The sequence below is a fragment of the Mercenaria mercenaria genome, chromosome 13 (genome assembly GCF_021730395.1).
Source record: "Mercenaria mercenaria strain notata chromosome 13, MADL_Memer_1, whole genome shotgun sequence".
NCBI lineage: Eukaryota > Metazoa > Mollusca > Bivalvia > Venerida > Veneridae > Mercenaria > Mercenaria mercenaria.
Genome location: NC_069373.1, coordinates 25,355,220 through 25,374,547, shown reverse-complemented (window position 1 = coordinate 25,374,547; position 19,328 = coordinate 25,355,220). Strand labels below are relative to the sequence as shown.

The window sequence follows — 19,328 nt, the reverse complement described above, 5'->3', positions numbered from 1 at the left end:
GTTCAATCCACAAATGAAGTGGGTGCCTGAAGTGAATTCTGTAGTGACCTTGTACAATTCACAGATGCAGTGGTGCCTGAAGTGAACTCTGTATGACCTTGTTCAATTCACAGATGCGTGGTGCCTGAAGTGAACTCTGTAATGACCTGTTCATCACAGATGCAGTGGTGCCTGAAGTGAATTATGTAATGACCTTGTTCAAATTCACAGATGCAGTGGGTGCCTGAAGTGAACTCTGTAGTGACCTTGTTCAATTCACAGATGCAGTGGGTGCCTGAAGTGAACTCTGTAATGACCTTGTTCAATCCACAGATGCAGTGGGTGCCTGAAGTGAATTATGTAATGACCTTGTTCAATTCACAGATGCAGTGGGTGCCTGAAGTGAACTCTGTAGTGACCTTGTTCAATTCACAGATGCAGTGGGTGCCTGAAGTGAACTCTGTAATGACCTTGTTCAATCCACAGATGCAGTGGGTGCCTGAAGTGAACTCTGTAATGACCTTGTTCAATCCACAGATGCAGTGGGTGCCTGAAGTGAATTATGTAATGACCTTGTTCAATCCACAGATGCAGTGGGTGCCTGAAGTGAATTATGTAATGACCTTGTTCAATCCACAGATGCAGTGGGTGCCTGAAGTGAATTATGTAATGACCTTGTTCAATCCACAGATGCAGTGGGTGCCTGAAGTGAATTATGTAATGACCTTTGTTCAATCCACAGATGCAGTGGGTGCCTGAAGTGAACTCTGTAGTGACCTTGTTCAATCCACAGATGCAGTGGGTGCCTGAAGTGAACTCTGCAATGACCTTGTTCAATCCACAGATGCAGTGGGTGCCTGAAGTGAACTCTGCAATGACCTTGTTCAATCCACAGATGCAGTGGGTGCCTGAAGTGAACTCTGCAATGACCTTGTTCAATCCACAGAGAGGTCTGTGGTGCACTAGTCGAAGACTGGATGAGTACCCAGAGACAGGTCTGTAATGCACTAGTTGAAGACTGGATGAGTACCCAGAGAGGTCTGTGGTGCACTAGTTGAAGACTGGATGATTACCCAGAGAGAGGTCTGTGGTGCACTAATTCAGTCCTTACATGGTGAGTGTGGTATTTATTGTTAGCTTGCCTGATTTGTGAAAAAAAAATCTATGAGGTATAATAATTATCATCACATGATCATCGGTGTTTGTTAAAATTTTTGTTTAGGTTCACCATTTCTCAGAAACTATAAAAGTTACAGCTTTGAAACTTTGCTAACTTGTTTATCATCATTAGATGAGTAAATAGACCAAGAACCATAACTTTAACCAGCATTTTGTCAGAATTATGGCTCTTTTTGTACATAGAAAATCAGTATTTCTTGTGTGTGTTTTTAGTTCACTTTTCTTGAATACTTACTATAGTTTTTATTAAGAATGTCAATAACTATAACTCTTTTCATACATATTTTCCAGTACTTGCAGATCAGCAGTGGCACCCACGGGTGGAGCTTTTGTTTAGCAGAAGGTAGTTTGTCTTAAGGTATTCACTTTGTACCTGATTGATGTGGGAATTTTGTCAGTTACTGACAGAGAACAAGTCAGTATTTGTTTGTAATTGTTATATATAACATTTTCTTTTAATTCCATTTGCTATTTAATTATTTGATCTGTCTTCTGAATGATTATATACATTTTAATGTAGTCCAAAAACTACCCTCCATATTAACTCTAATCCGTAGCACTAAGTGGCATACAAATCCTGCTTAGTGAGTGACTATTTGTGCAATATGTAATCATATGTATTTAATTCTGCAGGAATTTATTCAACTTTCTGTGCAATATGTAACAATATGTCCTTGTTTACACAGGAATTTATAAATCGTTGAATGAGATAAAGTAATTTAACAAATCTACTATTGTTTTGATTTCACAAGCTAATCCCTGATATGGGCCTCTTAACATACAGGAGGTTAGACAAAGTTTTCTCAAGTGGTAATGTAACAAGTTTTTCTCTCCAACTTATTCTGTGTAGTTTTGTGGAGAAAACCTAGTTTGAAATGGATGTAAGACAGAGATTCATCAGCACTTACCTTTTCTTCACTGGATTGTTCCTTTGTGTTGTCAGTGGTAAGTGATATTTGAAGTTTCAATATTTTTTGCAGAAGAAAAAGAAATAAAAAATGTAGATTATGGTGGTAGTGCTGCTGGTTGTTCTGTAGAAGAAAAGAAACTTGATTATGGTGGTAGTGGTACTGGCAGTTTGTAGAAGCAAAGAAACTTGATTAATGTGGTAGTAGTGCTGGCTTTTTGTAGAAGAGAAGAAACTTGATAATAGTGGTAGTGGTGCTGGCTGTTTTATAGAAGAAAAGAAACTTGATTATGGTGGTAGTGGTACTGGCAGTTTGTAGAAGAAAAGAAGCTTGATTATGGTGGTAGTGATGCTGGCTGTTTGTAGAAGAAAAGAAACTTGATTATGGTGGTAGTGGTGCTGGCTGTTTGTAGAAGAAAAGAATCTTGATGATGGTGCTAGCGGTTCTGGCTGTTTGTAGAAGAAAAGAAACTTAATTATGATAGTAGTGGTGCTGCCTGTTTTGTAGAAGAAAAGAAACTTGATTAGGGTGGTAGTGGTGCTGGTGTTTTGTAGAAGAAAAGAAACTTGATTCGGGTGGTAGTGGTGCTGGCTGTTTTGTAATAGAAAAGAAACTTGATTATGATGGTAGTGATGCTGACTGTTTTGTAGAAGAAAAGAAACTTGATTATGGTGGTAGTGGTGCTGCCTGTTTGTAGAAGAAAAGAAACTTGATTATGGTGGTAGTGGTGCTGGCTGTTTGTAGAAGAAAAGAAACTTGATTATGGTGGTAGTGATGCTGACTGTTTTGTAGAAGAAATGAAAATGATGATGATAGTGGTAGTGGTGCTGGCTGTTTCTTAGAAGAAAAGAAACTGATGATGATAGTGGTAGTGGTGCTAGTTGTTTTGTAGAAGAAAAGAAACCTCATTATGGTGGTAGTGATGCTGACTGTTTTGTAGAAGAAAAGAAACTGATGATGATAGTGGTAGTGGTGCTGGCTGTTTTGTAGAAGAAAAGAAACTGATGATTATGGTGGTAGTGGTGCTGGCTGTTTGTAGAAGAAAAGAAACTTGATTATGGTGGTAGTGGTGCTGGCTGTTTTTTAGAAGAAAAGGAACTGATGATGATAGTGGTAGTGGTGCTGGCTGTTTTTTAGAAGAAAAGGAACTGGTGATTATGGTGGTAGTGGTGCTGACTATTTTGTAGAAGAAAAGAAACTGATGATGATAGTGGTAGTGGTGCTGGCTGTTTTGTAGAAGAAAAGAAACTTCATTATGGTGGTAGTGGTGCTGACTGTTTTGTAAAAGCTAAGAAACTGATGATGATAGTGGCAGTGGTGCTGGCTGTTAGTAGAAAAAAAAAGAAACTTGACTATGACGGTAGTGGTGCTAGGTATTTTGTAGAAGAAAAGAAATTTGACTATGGTGGTAGTGATGCTGACTGTTTTATAGAAGAAATGAAAATGATGATGATAGTGGTAGTGGTGCTGGCTGTTTTGTAGAAGCTAAGAAACTGATGATTAAGGTGGTAGTGGTGCTGGCTGTTTGTAGAAGAAAAGAAACTTGATTATGGTGGTAGTGGTACTGGAAGTTTGTAGAAGCAAAGAAACCTGATTAAGGTGGTAGTGGTGCTGGCAGTTTGTAGAAGAAAAGAAACTTAATTATAGTGGTAGTGGTACTGGCAGTTTGTAGAAGAAAAGAAACTTGATTATGACGGTAGTGGTGCTAGGTATTTTGTAGAAGAAAAGAAATTTGACTATGGTGGTAGTGATGCTGACTGTTTTATAGAAGAAATGAAAATGATGATGATAGTGGTAGTGGTGCTGGCTGTTTTGTAGAAGCTAAGAAACTGATGATGATAGTGGTAGTGGTGCTGGCTGTTTGTAGAAGAAAAGAAACTTGATTATGGTGGTAGTTGTACTGGCAGTTCGTAGAAGCAAAGAAACCTGATTATGGTGGTAGTGGTGCTGGCAGTTTGTAGAAGAAAAGACACTTGATTATAGTGGTAGTGGTACTGGCAGTTTGTAGAAGAAAAGAAACTTGATTAAGGTGGTAGTGGAGCTGGCTGTTTGTAGAAGAAAAGAAACTTGATTATGGTGGTAGTGGTGCTGGCTGTTTTGTAGAAGAAAAGAAACTTGATGATAGTGGTAGTGATGCTGAGTGTTTTGTAGAAGCTAAGAAACTGATGATGATAGTGGTAGTGGTGCTGGCTGTTTTGTAGAAGAAAAGAAACTTGATTATGGCGGTAGTGATGCTGAGTGTTTTGTAGAAGCTAAGAAACTGATGATGATAGTGGTAGTGGTGCTGGCTATTTTGTAGAATAAAAGAAACTGATGATTATGGTGGTAGTGATGCTGGCTCTTTATAGAAGAAAAGAAACTTGATTATGGTGCTAGTGTTGCTGGCTGTTTTGTAGAAGCTAAGAAACTGATGATGATAGTGGTAGTGTTGCTGGCTGTTTTGTAGGAGAAAAGAAACTGATGATTAAGGTGGTAGTGATGCTGGATGTTTGTAGAAGAAAAGAAACTTGATTATGGTGGTAGTGGTGCTGACTGTTTTATAGAAGCTAAGAAACTGATGATGATAGTGGTAGTGTTGCTGGCTGTTTTGTAGGAGAAAAGAAACAGATGATTATGGTGGTAGTGATGCTGGATGTTTGTAGAAGAAAAAAAACTTGATTATGGTGGTAGTGGTGCTGGCTGTTTTGTAGAAGCTAAGAAACTGATGCTGATAGTGGTAGTGTTGCTGGCTGTTTTGTAGGAGAAAAGAAACTGATGATTATGGTGGTAGTGGTGCTGGCTGTTTTGTAGAAGCTAAGAAACTGATGATGATAGTGGTAGTGTTGTTGGCTGTTTTGTAGGAGAAAAGAAACTGATGATTATGGTGGTAGTGGTGCTGGATGTTTGTAGAAGAAAAGAAACTTGATTATGGTGGTAGTGGTGCTGGCTGTTTTGTAGAAACTAAGAAACTGATGATGATAGTGGTAGTGTTGCTGGCTGTTTTGTAGGAGAAAAGAAACTGATGATTATGGTGGTAGTGGTGCTGGCTGTTTTGTAGAAGCTAAGAAACTGATGATGATAGTGGTAGTGGTGCTGGCTGTTTTGTAGAAGAAAAGAAATTTGATTATGGTGGTAGTGGTGCTGGCTTTTTTGTGGAAGCTAAGAAATTGATGATTGTGGTAGTGGTCAGGCTAGTAACTGCTTATACACAGATATGCAGCTGCATTGTGAAAATCTGGCAAGTGAATTAGATTGGGTAATCTGGAGCACTGTATTTATTAGGTTACAGTATTTTGTATGATTGTATGCAACTCATAGTTAAAATCGATCTAACGGGTGACTACATTTTTCAGGATTTTCATAGAAATATATGCATCTTTGTTTGTATGTATGACAGTGTCAAGGGGACTATGTGAAGGCATGCCAGCTCTGGGCTGTAATGTATACCAGCTGGCTTTGTGTTCATGTGAGCATGAGCACATTAGATTATAGGGATGTTCAAAATTTGGAGTTACATGTACCTAATAACCATGGTAATGCACTATCATCTGAAACTAAAAGAAATTAATAAACTGAAATGAAATAACATCAATATAATTATGCAACAGGACATCACAACAACTCTGCAAATCAATTTTAAAATATTCAGGTGATGTCTATGAAAAGTTAAACTCAATTGATCTTTAACATTGTTTTCAAAAGAATGTCTGTAGAAATCTGAGCAAACCATGAAATTTCCGAACTACTGAAATCAACCAGGGATATTGTACCTACACCTATCATGAAAGTGAATGTAATCATTTATTAGCCATTATTCTGATCATTTGATAAGGCAATATACAACAATAAATATGATTCATTTACGATTTCTAGAGATAAAAGACTAACATTTACAGTCATGAATCAAATGCATTTATGCATTATCAGACTCGGATATCTTACTGAAAATTAAATTCAGTAAGAAAATATTGCAGAATAACTTTGCATATATAATAATATAATGTTCCTCGCCCTAAAATAAGTGACTATATCATTGAACAGATTATATAAAAAGCAAAGTACATTTAATGCCATTTCATTAATGCCATGAAATGCAATCCATTTTACTGTGTCAGGGCTTTCTGTCTACATTTTGACAGATTTATGAAATAGAAAAATGGGTGTTTTGGATATTTTCTTTATTGAAAATTTACCTGTGATATGTATGACAGACATTTCATCTGGTTCCATACTTCAACTTCTACTTCAGTGTGGTTACTCGTCAAAATCGTCAAATAAATATACTGTAATGGAGTCTCCTTTTAAATCTGAAAGCTTTGTTCCCGGATGTTATGATACATTTCATTGAAAAGACAACTTGCAAAATACTAGACAGCATATTTTAAAGTTATCTGAAGTAGATCAAATACATAAAGCAAGCCTATTGTGTTCGGATGCTGCAAAACAGAGCCAAATTAATTATTAATTATTAATAACGCTAGCTTACCCTTTGTGAAAAGATAAGGCGGAATCTGTCCTGACACTAGGCTGATTCCAGACATATTTCGCCTAAATAGTGTTATTTATAGGCAGACTATTGGCGGACATGGATTATATTTAAAAGTCCGCTTAACAAGTAGACCGATTTTTTCTTGCTTCACAGAAGTAGACAGATTCTCACTAGGCAGATATTTTCAGATAAAATAAGGGGGGATGTTGAACTTAGAAAAAATAGCTTTACTAAGACAAGGCCAGGATTTTTGAAGGTGGTAATTGTAAATCAATTAATATGAAATCTGATCTGCAAGTTGATGTGGTCAATGTTCAGGGCAAAAATTGACTTTCTGCATGCATTTATACTTGTGTTGAGTTGTTAGTGGTATTGGATTGAGTCTATATTTTTATATAGTTAAAATTTTCTCTGTAAAGCCCTCTACAGACGGTAAGTTTTTGTTGTACAACACCAATTAAATTCAAGATGTACAGCCAAATATTATCGTGTGTATGATGCTATTCCTTGATTTCGTAAATCTTAAGTCTTGACTTACAGATTAGGACATGTTCTATTTCGTAAGTTTTGCCTTACGTACCACCCACGTTGACAAGCAACAAATTGGTAAATAAATAGTTGATAAGAGGCAAGTGAATGAAATTCCAGAAACAATTGCCCAAAAAATAAACACAAATCTGAATATAAAATGGCTTCTGATGCATAATGGAAAAAGGATGACACTGCAAAGTTAAATGATTTGAGCCGCGCCATGAGAAAACCAACATAGTGCGTTTCCGACCAGCATCCGCGCAGTCTGGTCCATGCTGTTCGCTTACGGTTTCTCTAATTGCAATAGACTTTGAAAGCAAACATCATTGATCCTGACCAGACTGCGCTGATGCACAGGATGTCATGGTCTGCATCCATGCTGGTCACAAAGTTACTATGTTGGTTTTCTCATGGCGTGACTCATTTGTGTCCTGCATAATCAAATTCATGGGACATAAAAAGGTGAATATTATTTTTATTATTAACAGGTACATTCTTTTCAGTACCTGATGCACTATGTTTACTATAGGTAAATCTCTGTGATTTATATGGGAATGGAATACTGTCTGTATGTGAAAAATGTACAATTTCAAAATTGTACATCTTTGAGATAATTAGTGTTGTACAACTAGAACCTACCGTCTGTAGAGGGCTTAAATGAGTCTTTAAAACTGCAATATGTTTGCAGAAGTTAACAAACATCTTTTCTGTTTTAAGCAGATCATAATTTGTTAGGTTAAATATTACATTTCTGAGGTAAATTACATTTACAAGATGAATGCATCATATAAAGTCCGAGTATAATTGTAATTCAGTTATGATTATTATTATGATTATTTTTATTATTACAACTGTGTAGTATCCATGAAGACATTTAAACACATTAATATATCATAATATAACACTGGCCTCTAAGAGAAATAATTAAATCGCTAAAATTAAGCAACATAATTTTATAAGTAAAGTCAAGTCAAGTTTATTTGCAAATCGGCAGTTATCTGCCTTTGGCAATATACAGTTAAAGATCACTAATAATGGTCATATGTTTAAACTGAGCAATTATCTTATTATAGATTGAAAAGTTAATAAATACTGACTTTCAAAATATATTTTTTCATTTAAATAGCTAAGACATAGCAATTGAGACAAATAATTAATTGTTCTGGAAGTTTAACGCATGTGTTTCATATTATATTTTATACAGTCATGTATGTTACTTAGATAAATTATTTAACAAATGTGTGTCCAAGTTTCAATCATAAGGCCAGTATTTTTTTATTATTAGTTTTACCGATTTTTTTGGAAAAAAGACAGGGTCCGCGGCGGGAAATTTTTTTTTTTAAAAATCCTCGATTGTAAAGTATTTTTGCAAAATCTCAACCTAAACTGAAACTACTAATAAGACAACACTCTTACCAAATTATTTGACGATTATTGAATCAAACTTGTGAAACAAGTTGGCGGATAAAAGTTAAAGACAGTCGTTATAGTTTTATTTTTCTCACTTTTAATTTTCTTTGATTTACAGTACGTCCAAAATGAAAAGTCCCAATGGACACCCAGCGTGTCCAGACACGGTGCTCGCCAACCACGCTGTTTCGCCGTGGTATCGCGGTGAATCGCAGTTTTCAAGATTGTTTTAAAATATGCTATTTTCCATTTTATTTTATCCAAAACTGAAAGGAAATATATATATGTATGATAACATTAAATAACATCGTAATTTTTCAGTTTCAATGTTCGTCTGCTAGTTGATTTTGGAGACTTTTCGTATTTTGCAGGTAGAGCTATTGACAAGAAGCGTATACGATGAGACTGTGCTTAATAAACAATAAAACCTGTGAATTCAGTTGTTAGCTCGACTATTCGAAGAATAGTCTAGCTATTCTACTCACCCTGGTGTCGGCGTCGGCGGCGGCGTCACACCTTGGTTAAGTTTTTGCATGCAAGTACATACAGCTATCATTTAAAGGCATATAGCTTTGAAACTTATTTATTCTTTTTCTAGGTCAATTACCAACCTCACTGGGTCAAGTTCCATAACTCTAACATGTATTTTGAGCAAATTATGCCCCCTTTTGGACTTAGAAAATTCTGGTTAAAGTTTTACATGCAAGTTACTATCTCCAAAACTAATGCAGATATTGAACTGAAACTTCACATGTGTCTTCGGGGTTATAAAACTAGTTGATAGCACCAAGTCCCATAACTCTGACCTTCATTTTGGCCAAATTATGCCCCCTTTAGTACTTAGAAAATTTTGGTTAAAGTTTTGCGTGCAAGTACATACAGCTATTACTAAAAGGCATATAGATTTGAAACTTATTTTTTCTTTTTCTAGATCAATTACCTACCTCACTGGGTCAAGTCCCATAACTCTGACATGTATTTTGGCCAAATTATGCCCCCTTTTGGACTTAGAAAATTCTGGTTAAAGTTTTGCGTGCAAGTACATACAGCTATTACTAAAAGGCATATTGATTTGAAACTTATTTTTTCTTTTTCTAGATCAATTACCTACCTCATTGGGTCAAGTCCCATAACTCTGACATGTATTTTGAGCAAATTATGCCCCCTTTTGGACTTAAAAAATCCTGGTTAAAGTTTTGCGTGCAAGTACATACAGCTATTACTAAAAGGCATATAGATTTGAAACTTATTTTTTCTTTTTCTAGATCAATTACCTACCTCACTGGGTCAAGTCCCATAACTCTGATATGTATTTTGAGCAAATTATGCCCCCTTTTGGACTTGGTTAAAGTTTTACATGCAAGTTACTATCTCCAAAACTAATGCAGATATTGAATTGAAACTTAACATGTGTCTTCGGGGTTATAAAACTAGTTGATAGCATCAAGTCCCATAATTCCTACATGCATTTTAGCCAAATTATGCCCCCTTTTGGACTTAGAAAATCCTGGTTAAAGTTTTACATGCAAGTTACTATCTTCAAAACTAATGCAGATATTAAATTGAAACTTCACATGTGTTTTCGGGGTTATAAAACTAGTTGATAGAATCAAGTCCCATAACTCTGACATGTATTTTGGGCAAATTATGCCCCCTTTTGGACTTAGAAAATCCTGGTTAAAATTTTGCGTGCAAGTACAAACAGCTATTACCAAAAGGCATATAGCTTTGAAACTTATTTATTCTTTTTCTAGGTCAGTTACCAACCTCACTGGGTCAAGTTCCATAACTCTTAACATGTATTTTGAGCAAATTATGCCCCCTTTTGGACTTAGAAAATTCTGGTTAAAGTTTTACATGCAAGTTACTATCTCCAAAACTAATGCATATATGGAATTGAAACTTAACATGTTTCTTCGGGGTTATTAACCCTTAGCCTGCTGCAGGCGAATTTAACAGCCTTTGCAAACAGCTTGGAACCAGATCAGACACCGATTAAATCGGCGTCTGATCAGGTTCCAAGCTGTTTGCTACTCTGACAATATTTCTTCCAATTTTGGAGCAAATTGAATGAACTTTACAATTTTAGCAGACGACATTTCCAGCAGACGACAATTTATCTAGCATGCTAAAGGTTAAACTAGTTGATAGCATCAAGTCCCATAACTCTGATATGCATTTTGGTCAAATTATGTCCCGTTTCGAACTTAAAACTCTTTCGGTATTTAACATTTTGGGTAATAATTTCCTGCTTCTGTGACAATATTTCGAATAGTCGAGCTTGGCTGTCTTATGGACAGCTCTTGTTTTTTTTAGAGTTCACTTTTCAGTTTTGTATGTTCGTTGCAAACTTCTGTTGTTATACTAACAAAAATTTTAATACGATAACGTTATTTAACACCCTAACAATTAATCTTCGTTCACAGTTTGCATGGAATTTGATAATTATTTAAGAGGTAAGTTACCAGTTAAAATCAATAATTTTTAAATAACTTGTTAATTTGTTACGAATTTATTTGCTAATGTAACTATCAAAAAGAATTTTGAAATATAATTTTAGTACAATATAGAATATCAGAATTAAAAGTTTTTGCTCAGGAAACAGTGGTATTCACTTTTATATAAACAAAGCAATCATCTATTTAAACATTTCGATGCATGTCTACATGTCTGAAATAACATTAATCGAATTCTATCACATGACATGCCGAATTTCAAGAAACTATTAATGTGTAACATACATCTGTATTAAAAATATAAATTTTATCTGCTTTTTTTTCAGGGCAAGACGAAAGCTGTACATGAGCCTTGGAAGCAAGAACTTACAATTTAATGTTTGTTTTGTTAATAACATAATTTTATTAGCATTAAATGTCATAATATATCTATAGCATCATATAATACAAAGACCTGTGTATTGATAGTGCTAACAGATTATTTTGTGTTCATCATATAATTCATATATGACAAAAATTGTTTATTCTCCATTCTGTATTAATTTCGGCAAAACTAAGATATTTGCATATTTGTAAAAAACATAATTATTATGTGATCTTTTTCATAAAGTTTGGTCTGTGTAATAGGCTAAGGGGAACAGCAGCAAAAAATAAATACAATACACTGTTTTGTTTTAACAACTGAAGGTATATTTGTCACATAATATCTGTGATTATCACATGACGATTTATAGAATATGTATGCCTGTCTGTCTGTATTTTATATAAATAAACTTCAATTGTTGGTATCGTTTAAATCTATGTACATCTTATGAATAAGAAATAAAGAAATAAAATTAAATGGAAGCATTATATTTTTTATGAGAACGCAACATAACAAATGTTTTTCTGTCTATTGCAAAGCATTCTTGGCTTTTTTTGTTTAAATTGTTTGTGCTTCCTAATAAATGTTATATTCCGTTAAATTTGGTATAGAATAAAAGGGAAATAAAAAAGATATAGAAGGCCGATTTTTGTTTTCTGCTCCTTCCCTCCTCTGGTGTTGTGCTGTAATTTTCACTCTTGTTGAAAGTTTCTTCCCGTATGCATAGATAACAACTATTTTACGCTTTCATTATTTATTATACACCATGTGGAAATAATACATATTTATAAGTGGCTTTAAAACATCCTTTAGTGAACAGTCCCGCACGACGGCCAAAAATCTAGTAGTATGTGATTATCACTGTTTGAAAATAAACTTCTTTTTATACAGTTATTTGAAATCAAAAGCATTATCAAAACTACTCATATAGTCCAAACACGAAGGTCTAGCTGAACTTGCCTCACGTATGACTAGCTTTAGTACCGTGTGGGACCGTTTTACTAGCCACTAACGCGCCATGCTCCAAAACTTTACTTCTTGTTTCTTTCTAATTTTATGTACTAGTAGTTTGTGACTGTACCCGAAATAGAAAACAATAATTGCATTTCATTTATCCCTTAATTCATTGTAAACATTACGATAATGATAATACGGTACCATAATCCTAGCCACTGCCTTACGATAATAAATCAGTGCAAAATAAAAATAAACGGGGCTACAAGTAAAAATGAAATTGATTTAAATATCGAACAATTTTTACGAGTTGAAGTTAATATTAACTGTTTTGAAACTGCAAATAAGTTTTTACTCGAAAACAGTCAAAAACTTAATTACTCTTTATTGATAACAAACGTATGGGCCGTACTGAACGGGCACCGACAAATTGTATCTAATTAGCACTTATTAACCAACATGAACTTATTATATAAGTAACTTACCAAATAGTTTTGCAAAATGTGAAAATGGGCAAACATGCTAAACGAAAGAAAGAATTAGGCAGTTTAATTGCCACGGAGGTGAGTAAAACATTTATTCCAACATGTAATGTTAATAGTAATTGTTAGTGGACGTTTTAACAATTTTACATAGAATTATAAACATAAACAAAGGAAACTAAAAGGTTTATAACTACACATCTTATAAGCTTGGTATTTACCTGAAAACAGAAAACAAAATATGGGAGCAAAAACTATCTTTCTACAATGAAAAACAGGGTTAATTTAATTAGACGTTATATACACAGAGAATCACCGCGATTGCACAACGTGTCCGCCGATCGCTGGGCGGGGTTAAACGGACACGGTGTTCGTATCGATGTGCTTTTTGTTGCACGAAAAATTAGGTACTAAAGGTACCGTTTTAATTATGGTCAGTTGGCGGATCACTCGTGTGTGCATCATTTTTTGACACTTCGATTTTTTTCTGAAATCTTTTTTTTTTTTTTTTTTCCACTTTCCCAAATTTTAGGGTCGGCGGGTCGGTAAAACTAAAGATAAAAAAATACTGGCCTAAGGTTAAACCCACATTGCCGTCTTCATCATAAATTCTTTTAATCGACATACAGAATACAGTGAATTCCTCTTAATTAGGAACCCTTTATAAATACTATTTAAAACTACTCTTGCAGTCTGAAACTTCATTTTGTGTCAAAAATGTAACAAAGTTATGTTGGATGAACTTGTTTGAATCATCTTCAAAAAAATAAATTGCATGGAAGCAGGGGTCACTTATAAAATAAGCAGTTTCTGCATTCTTTGCTAACTGGAATCTGATCTATTCATTAAGAGGATTCCACCTGCTTGGCTAAGTGGATTCCATCTTACTCATTAGCTCAACTATATGAAGTATATGGAGAGCTATACTACTCCCCGCTGGCATCAGCATTGGCGTCTTTCCGCGTCCCCACCTTGGTTAAAGGTTTTTTACACTTTCTCTTTTTTCTCCTTATCTCTGTTATTACTTAATGGATTTGCTTTAAACTTAAAATAGTTATTCCTCATCATCACCCACATCATATGGCACAAGGGCTATAACTCTCACACCAATATTTCATGAATTATCCCCCCTCTTTACTTAGAATTTCAGGATAAAGTTTTGATATACTTTCACTCTGTCTCAAGTTTTCCTAAATGGATTTGATTCAAACTAAAAGTAGTTGCTCCACATTATGTCCCACATCATATGGCACAAGGCCTATAACTCTGGTATCAATGTTTAATGAATTATCCCCCCTTTTACTTACAATTTCAGGTTAAAGTTTTGATGCACATTCACTATATCTCAGTTATTACTTAATGGATTTGTTTCAGACTTAAAATAGTTGTTCAACATCATCACTCACATCATATGACACAATGGCCATAACTCTTGCACCAATATTTCATGCATTATCTCTGTTTTTTTACTTAGAATTTCAGGTTAAAGTTTTGATACCCTTTCACTCTATCTCAGTTATTACTAAATGGATTTGATTCAAACTTAAAATATTGTTCCACCTTATCACCCACATCATATGACACAAGCTGCATAACTCTGGCACCAATTTTTCATGAATTATGCCCCCTTTTACTTAGAATTTAAGGTTAATTTTGATGCATTTTTACTATATCTCATTTATTAGGAGATAGATTTGACTCAGACTTGAAGTAGTTGTTCCACATCATCACCCACATTATATGACACAAGGTGCATAACTCTTGCACCAATATTTTATGAATTATGCCCCCATTTTGCTTAGAATTATACATATATAGTATTTTGATACACTTTATCTTTACCTTTCTTATTACTTAATATTTTTGACACAGACTCAAGCTATTGTGCAATATCTTCATCCACCATTGGAGTCATTAAACTCCAGTGACAGCTCCAGTTTCCTCAGATATGCCCAGTTTCACTATCCAGCCTCGAAATAGTCAAGCACGCTGTCTCCTGTGACAGCTCTTGTTAGCTCACCTGAGCACGTAGTGCTCAAGGTGAGCTTTTGTGATCACCCTGTGTCCGTCGTCGTCCATCAGTCTTCCCTCGTCAGTCTTCCGTCCGTCGTCAACAATTTGACTGTTAACACTCTAGAGGTCCCAGTTTTGAAATTTGGTCAGAATGTTACCCTCAATAAAATATTGGATGAGTTTGATACTGGGTCATCTGGGGTCAAAAACTAGGTCATCAGGTCAAATCAAAGGAAAAGCTTGTTAACACTCTAGAGGTCACAATTTTGGCCCAATCTTAATGAAACTTGGTCAGAATGTTACCCCCAATAAAATCTTTGACGAGTTCGATATTGGGTCATCTGGGATCAAAAACTAGGTCACCAGGTCAAATCAAAAGAAAAGCTTGTTAATACTGTAGAGGCCACATTTATGACTGTATCTTCATGAAACTTGGTCAGAATGTAAATCTTGATGATCTCAAGGTCAGATTTGAATCTGGGTCACATAGGATCAAAAACTAGGTCACCAGGTCAAATCAAAGGAAAAGCTAGTTAACACTGTAGAGGCCACATTTATGACCATATTTTAATGAAATTTGGTCAGAATGTTAATCTTGATCTATAGGTCAAGTTCAAATCTGGATCTGGTGGGGTCAAAAACTAGGTCACTAGGTCAAATCAAAGGAAAAGCCTTTTAACACTCTAGAGGCCACATTTATGACTGTATCTTCATGAAACTCAGTCAGAATGTTAATCTTGGTGATCTTTAGGTCAAGTTCGAATCTTGGTCATGTGGGGTCAAAATCTAGGTCACCGGGTCAAATCAAAAGAAAAGCTATTTAACACTTCAGAGGCCACATTTATGACCATATCTTAATGAAACTTGGTCAGAATGTTAATCTTGATGATCTTTAGGTCATTAGGTCAGGTGAGCGATACAGGGCCTTCATGGCCCTCTTGTTTTGTATATAGTACTAGATGGAAATAGAGGAACTCATTTAAATATTTCGAGCTCTATTCAGCCTGGAATCCACCTTAATCTGTATATGGACTATGGAGAAATTTAAGATGGATTCCATCTTAAAAGTCTGCCTGGATTTTACAGAAAATCAGGGGGGACCATTTCGTACAGGACGCCTTGCATTTAAGTCCAGTAGAGGAGAACTTTGATCTGTAGGGCTATCCCTTTTTCAAACAAAGTTCACCCAATTCATGGGTGGTTTGAAAGCTGCAGTAAGGTAACAGATTATATTATTAAGTATATATTAAGTACATTCGGAAACAAGAAACAGAATTAGTCAACTGTCAGTCCAGATGTAAAACGTTTACATGAAGGGAAAAGGTGCAATAATTCTGGGTACTATTCTGTCAAATGCCCAAGTGATGGAAAATGCAACACTTGCAATTGAATTGTGAATAGATGCCAGTAAACGCATTTCAACAGTATTTGAAGAGAATTTGTAACTTTCACCAACATTAAAAACATTAACGACCTGTTGGTAACATAATGTACTCGTTTACTGATACAAGAAATGTCTGTTACATGTATTCTAGTATAGAACTGTAGCTTTTGACGTTTTCAGGGGATATTCTTACAGGAGAGTAAATCTTTTTAGCTTGACTATTCAAAGAATAAGGACAGCTATCCTACTCACCATGGTGTCGGCGTTGGTGTCTGCATCACATCTTGTACCAATCCACATTTTGACAAAACCTTTTGACATATTGTTTTGAAACTTTCAACACTTGTTTACCATCACCATGTCCAGTTTTAGGCAAGAGTAAGTAACTCCATCAAGTATTTTGTTTGAATTATGGCCCCTTTTAACTTAAAAATCTTGGCTAAGTTTTTCGTACCAGTTCATATTTTGTGTAAACTGTGTGAAATATGGCTTTGAAACTTTTTATCACTTGTTTATTAAAACAGTCCCTATTTGTAGGCAAGAGTACCCAACTCTGTCAAGTAATTTGGCTGACCTATGGCCCATTTTGGACTTATAAATTGATTCAGTTTTTGTATAAGTTCACATTTTGTCAAAACTATTTGACATGTGGCTTGAAAACTTCGAACACTTGTTCATCCTGTAGTTAAGGGTATGTAACTATGTCAAAGATATTTGGCTGAACTTTGGCCCTTTTTGGACTTGGAAATCAGTTAAATTTTTCGTACCAGTCCATATTTTGTCTTAACTGTTCGACACATGGCTTTGAAACTGCAACGAATTGTTTACCATCATAGTCTCCATATGTAGGCAAGACTACATAACTAGGATATTGACTCAGTCTTTGCCCTTTTTTGACATAGAAATTAGAAAACTGAAAATCTCTGGCTATATTGTGACCCCATACTTAAATCAATTCTTCGAATAGTCAAGCGCGCTGTCAACAGAAGCTCTTTTATATATGCACATTCCGTGGCAAAGCATAAACATATTATTACCCCATAATGGATAATTCAATAGGTAATGACTTCAACATGTTAAAAAAAAAAGAAGAAACGAAGAAAAGAAGACGGACATTATATATTCCTCATGTTCTATGTTAGAATGGCATTAGCTAAATTAGTTCATTTCGTATTATGACACCTGTCTTATGTCCTAATGGACATGGGCAAAATGGATTCTGCAGCTAGATGTCATAACACGAAAAAGCATGCATTATCCCTACATCAGTATCGAAAATTCAAAGAAGAAAATGTTCAAATCACCCATTTTTCCAAGTCATAAAATATATATATTGTCAAAAATAAGTTGAATAGTGGACAGACATATCAGTATGTGAAATTTTAACCTACTTTCATTTTCAGAAAGAAAATGTCCTGAAAGCCATGACACTTTGCTCACAAATCCATTAACAAGAATCGTCCGAAAGCATTTCTTTGTTTTACAGACATCCTTAAGAGTAAATACAGTATTTTTCAAAATGATACAATGGTCAGAGCAAAAGTGATCTAAGTGAATAAAGAGAAAGAAACACTTGGAACATTTTCGATATCACCCTTCAAATACTTTTGAAGTTCTGATAAAAATCTATGTTTTTAACAACCCATGTATTTAGAGACAAGACCATTTAGGTTGTTCAAGTGATGGATCTGTCATAAACGCAGGTTCCCTGGACATACCGGGGTAAGTTGTTCAGGATGACCAACACCACAGGCTCAGTTATTTCAAGGAAAAGCAAGGATTCCTTATAAAACCACTTTCTGGGTTATTTCAATTAAGAAATAATTTATAGCAAAAGAGTGCTTTAACACTATTTATGCACGATGGGTGGTTATACGTCGGGCGTAATAATTATTTGTACGACGTATTACCGACCGAGTGTATAGATAGTGTTAAAACAGTATAAATAGTGTTAAATATACCCAGACGAAAATAAAGGTTATATGCCCATGGACTACCATGCTATACCATGGTAGTTCATGGTCATTTGACCATGGTCGACCATGTTTTGTTAAATGGCACCACAGTTCTTGATAGTCAAAAATCAACATGGTCGACCATGGAAGTTGACCATGGTCAACTGTGGTTGTGGACCACAGTCAGTCATGGTAAATGACTGAGGATGACCATGGACTAACATGGTCCTGACCATGAAGTACCATCGTAGTCCATAAAAGGGATCAGTCTTGACGGACAACTAGCAAACACAAAAGCTCAAGTGCTCATGAGCTTAAAAATGGACAGAAATAAAATCAAGTGTATAACTTGACTACTAAACTTTAATTCCTTTTCCATTTATAGATGTATCAATTTTTTTTTTAAATTTTATATAAGCCTTAATTTCAGAGGGAACCATCTCTCAGGTTGTCGATACCTTGTTTGATTTTATGGAATATTGTCGGTAGCTAAATTTTGATAAAAGAAACTTGAATCTTCCGTAAAATCAAAATGGAGAAATTTCAAAATTCTTAAAGATTGTTCCCTCCATGTATACATAAATATACTGACAATTTTATTTTGGGTCAATGTTTCAGAATGGATGTAGGGTTATGGGATTCTGCATCTCAGTACTACAGTTCATTACCTTTTATGGAAATGATTTGCCACCTATGATATGGGGGAAGTTTTTGACAATTTAAACTGTTTTTCAGGAAAAAAAAACACTATAAAAATTGTCAAAAACTTACCCAGTCGAAATTGATAGTTTATTACCATGGTAATTCATGGTTAACAATGGTAGTTCATGGTCATTGGACTATAGCTGTGGTAATTGGCACCAGGATCATAGAACGTGGTATCAGACCATGGTAAAAAAAAAAACAAGAGGACCATGATGGTCCTGAATCGCTCACCTATCCCCACATGACCCAGTGTTGAACTGAGTACAACGTCGTTATTTCTATTATTTGACATAGTGACCTAGTTTTTGAGCACATGTGACCTAGATATCATCAAGATAAAAAATTCTGACCAATTTTCATGAAGATCCATTGAAAAATATGACCTCTAGAGAGGTCACAAGGTTTTTCTATTATTTGACCTAATGACCTAGTTTTTGAAGGCACGTGACCAACTTCTGAATCTGACCTAGATATCATCAAGGTGAACATTCTCACCAATTTTCATGAAGATCTCATGAAAAATATGGCCTCTAGAGAGGT

The 19,328-nt window shown here is 35.1% G+C and overlaps 1 protein-coding gene across 2 annotated transcripts in view; it reads left to right on the top strand.

The window, feature by feature from the left end:
• Window positions 1-1,944: 1,944 nt before the first annotated feature.
• Window positions 1,945-19,328, top strand: part of LOC123529305 (fibulin-1-like) — a 298,235-nt gene continuing 280,851 nt past the window's right edge. For both annotated transcript variants that reach the window (XM_053521359.1, XM_053521357.1), the window contains exon 1: window positions 1,945-2,103. In XM_053521359.1, the coding sequence (XP_053377334.1) occupies window positions 2,034-2,103 (70 nt within the window). In that variant the 5' untranslated portion in view covers window positions 1,945-2,033. The remainder of the gene's footprint in view (window positions 2,104-19,328) is intronic.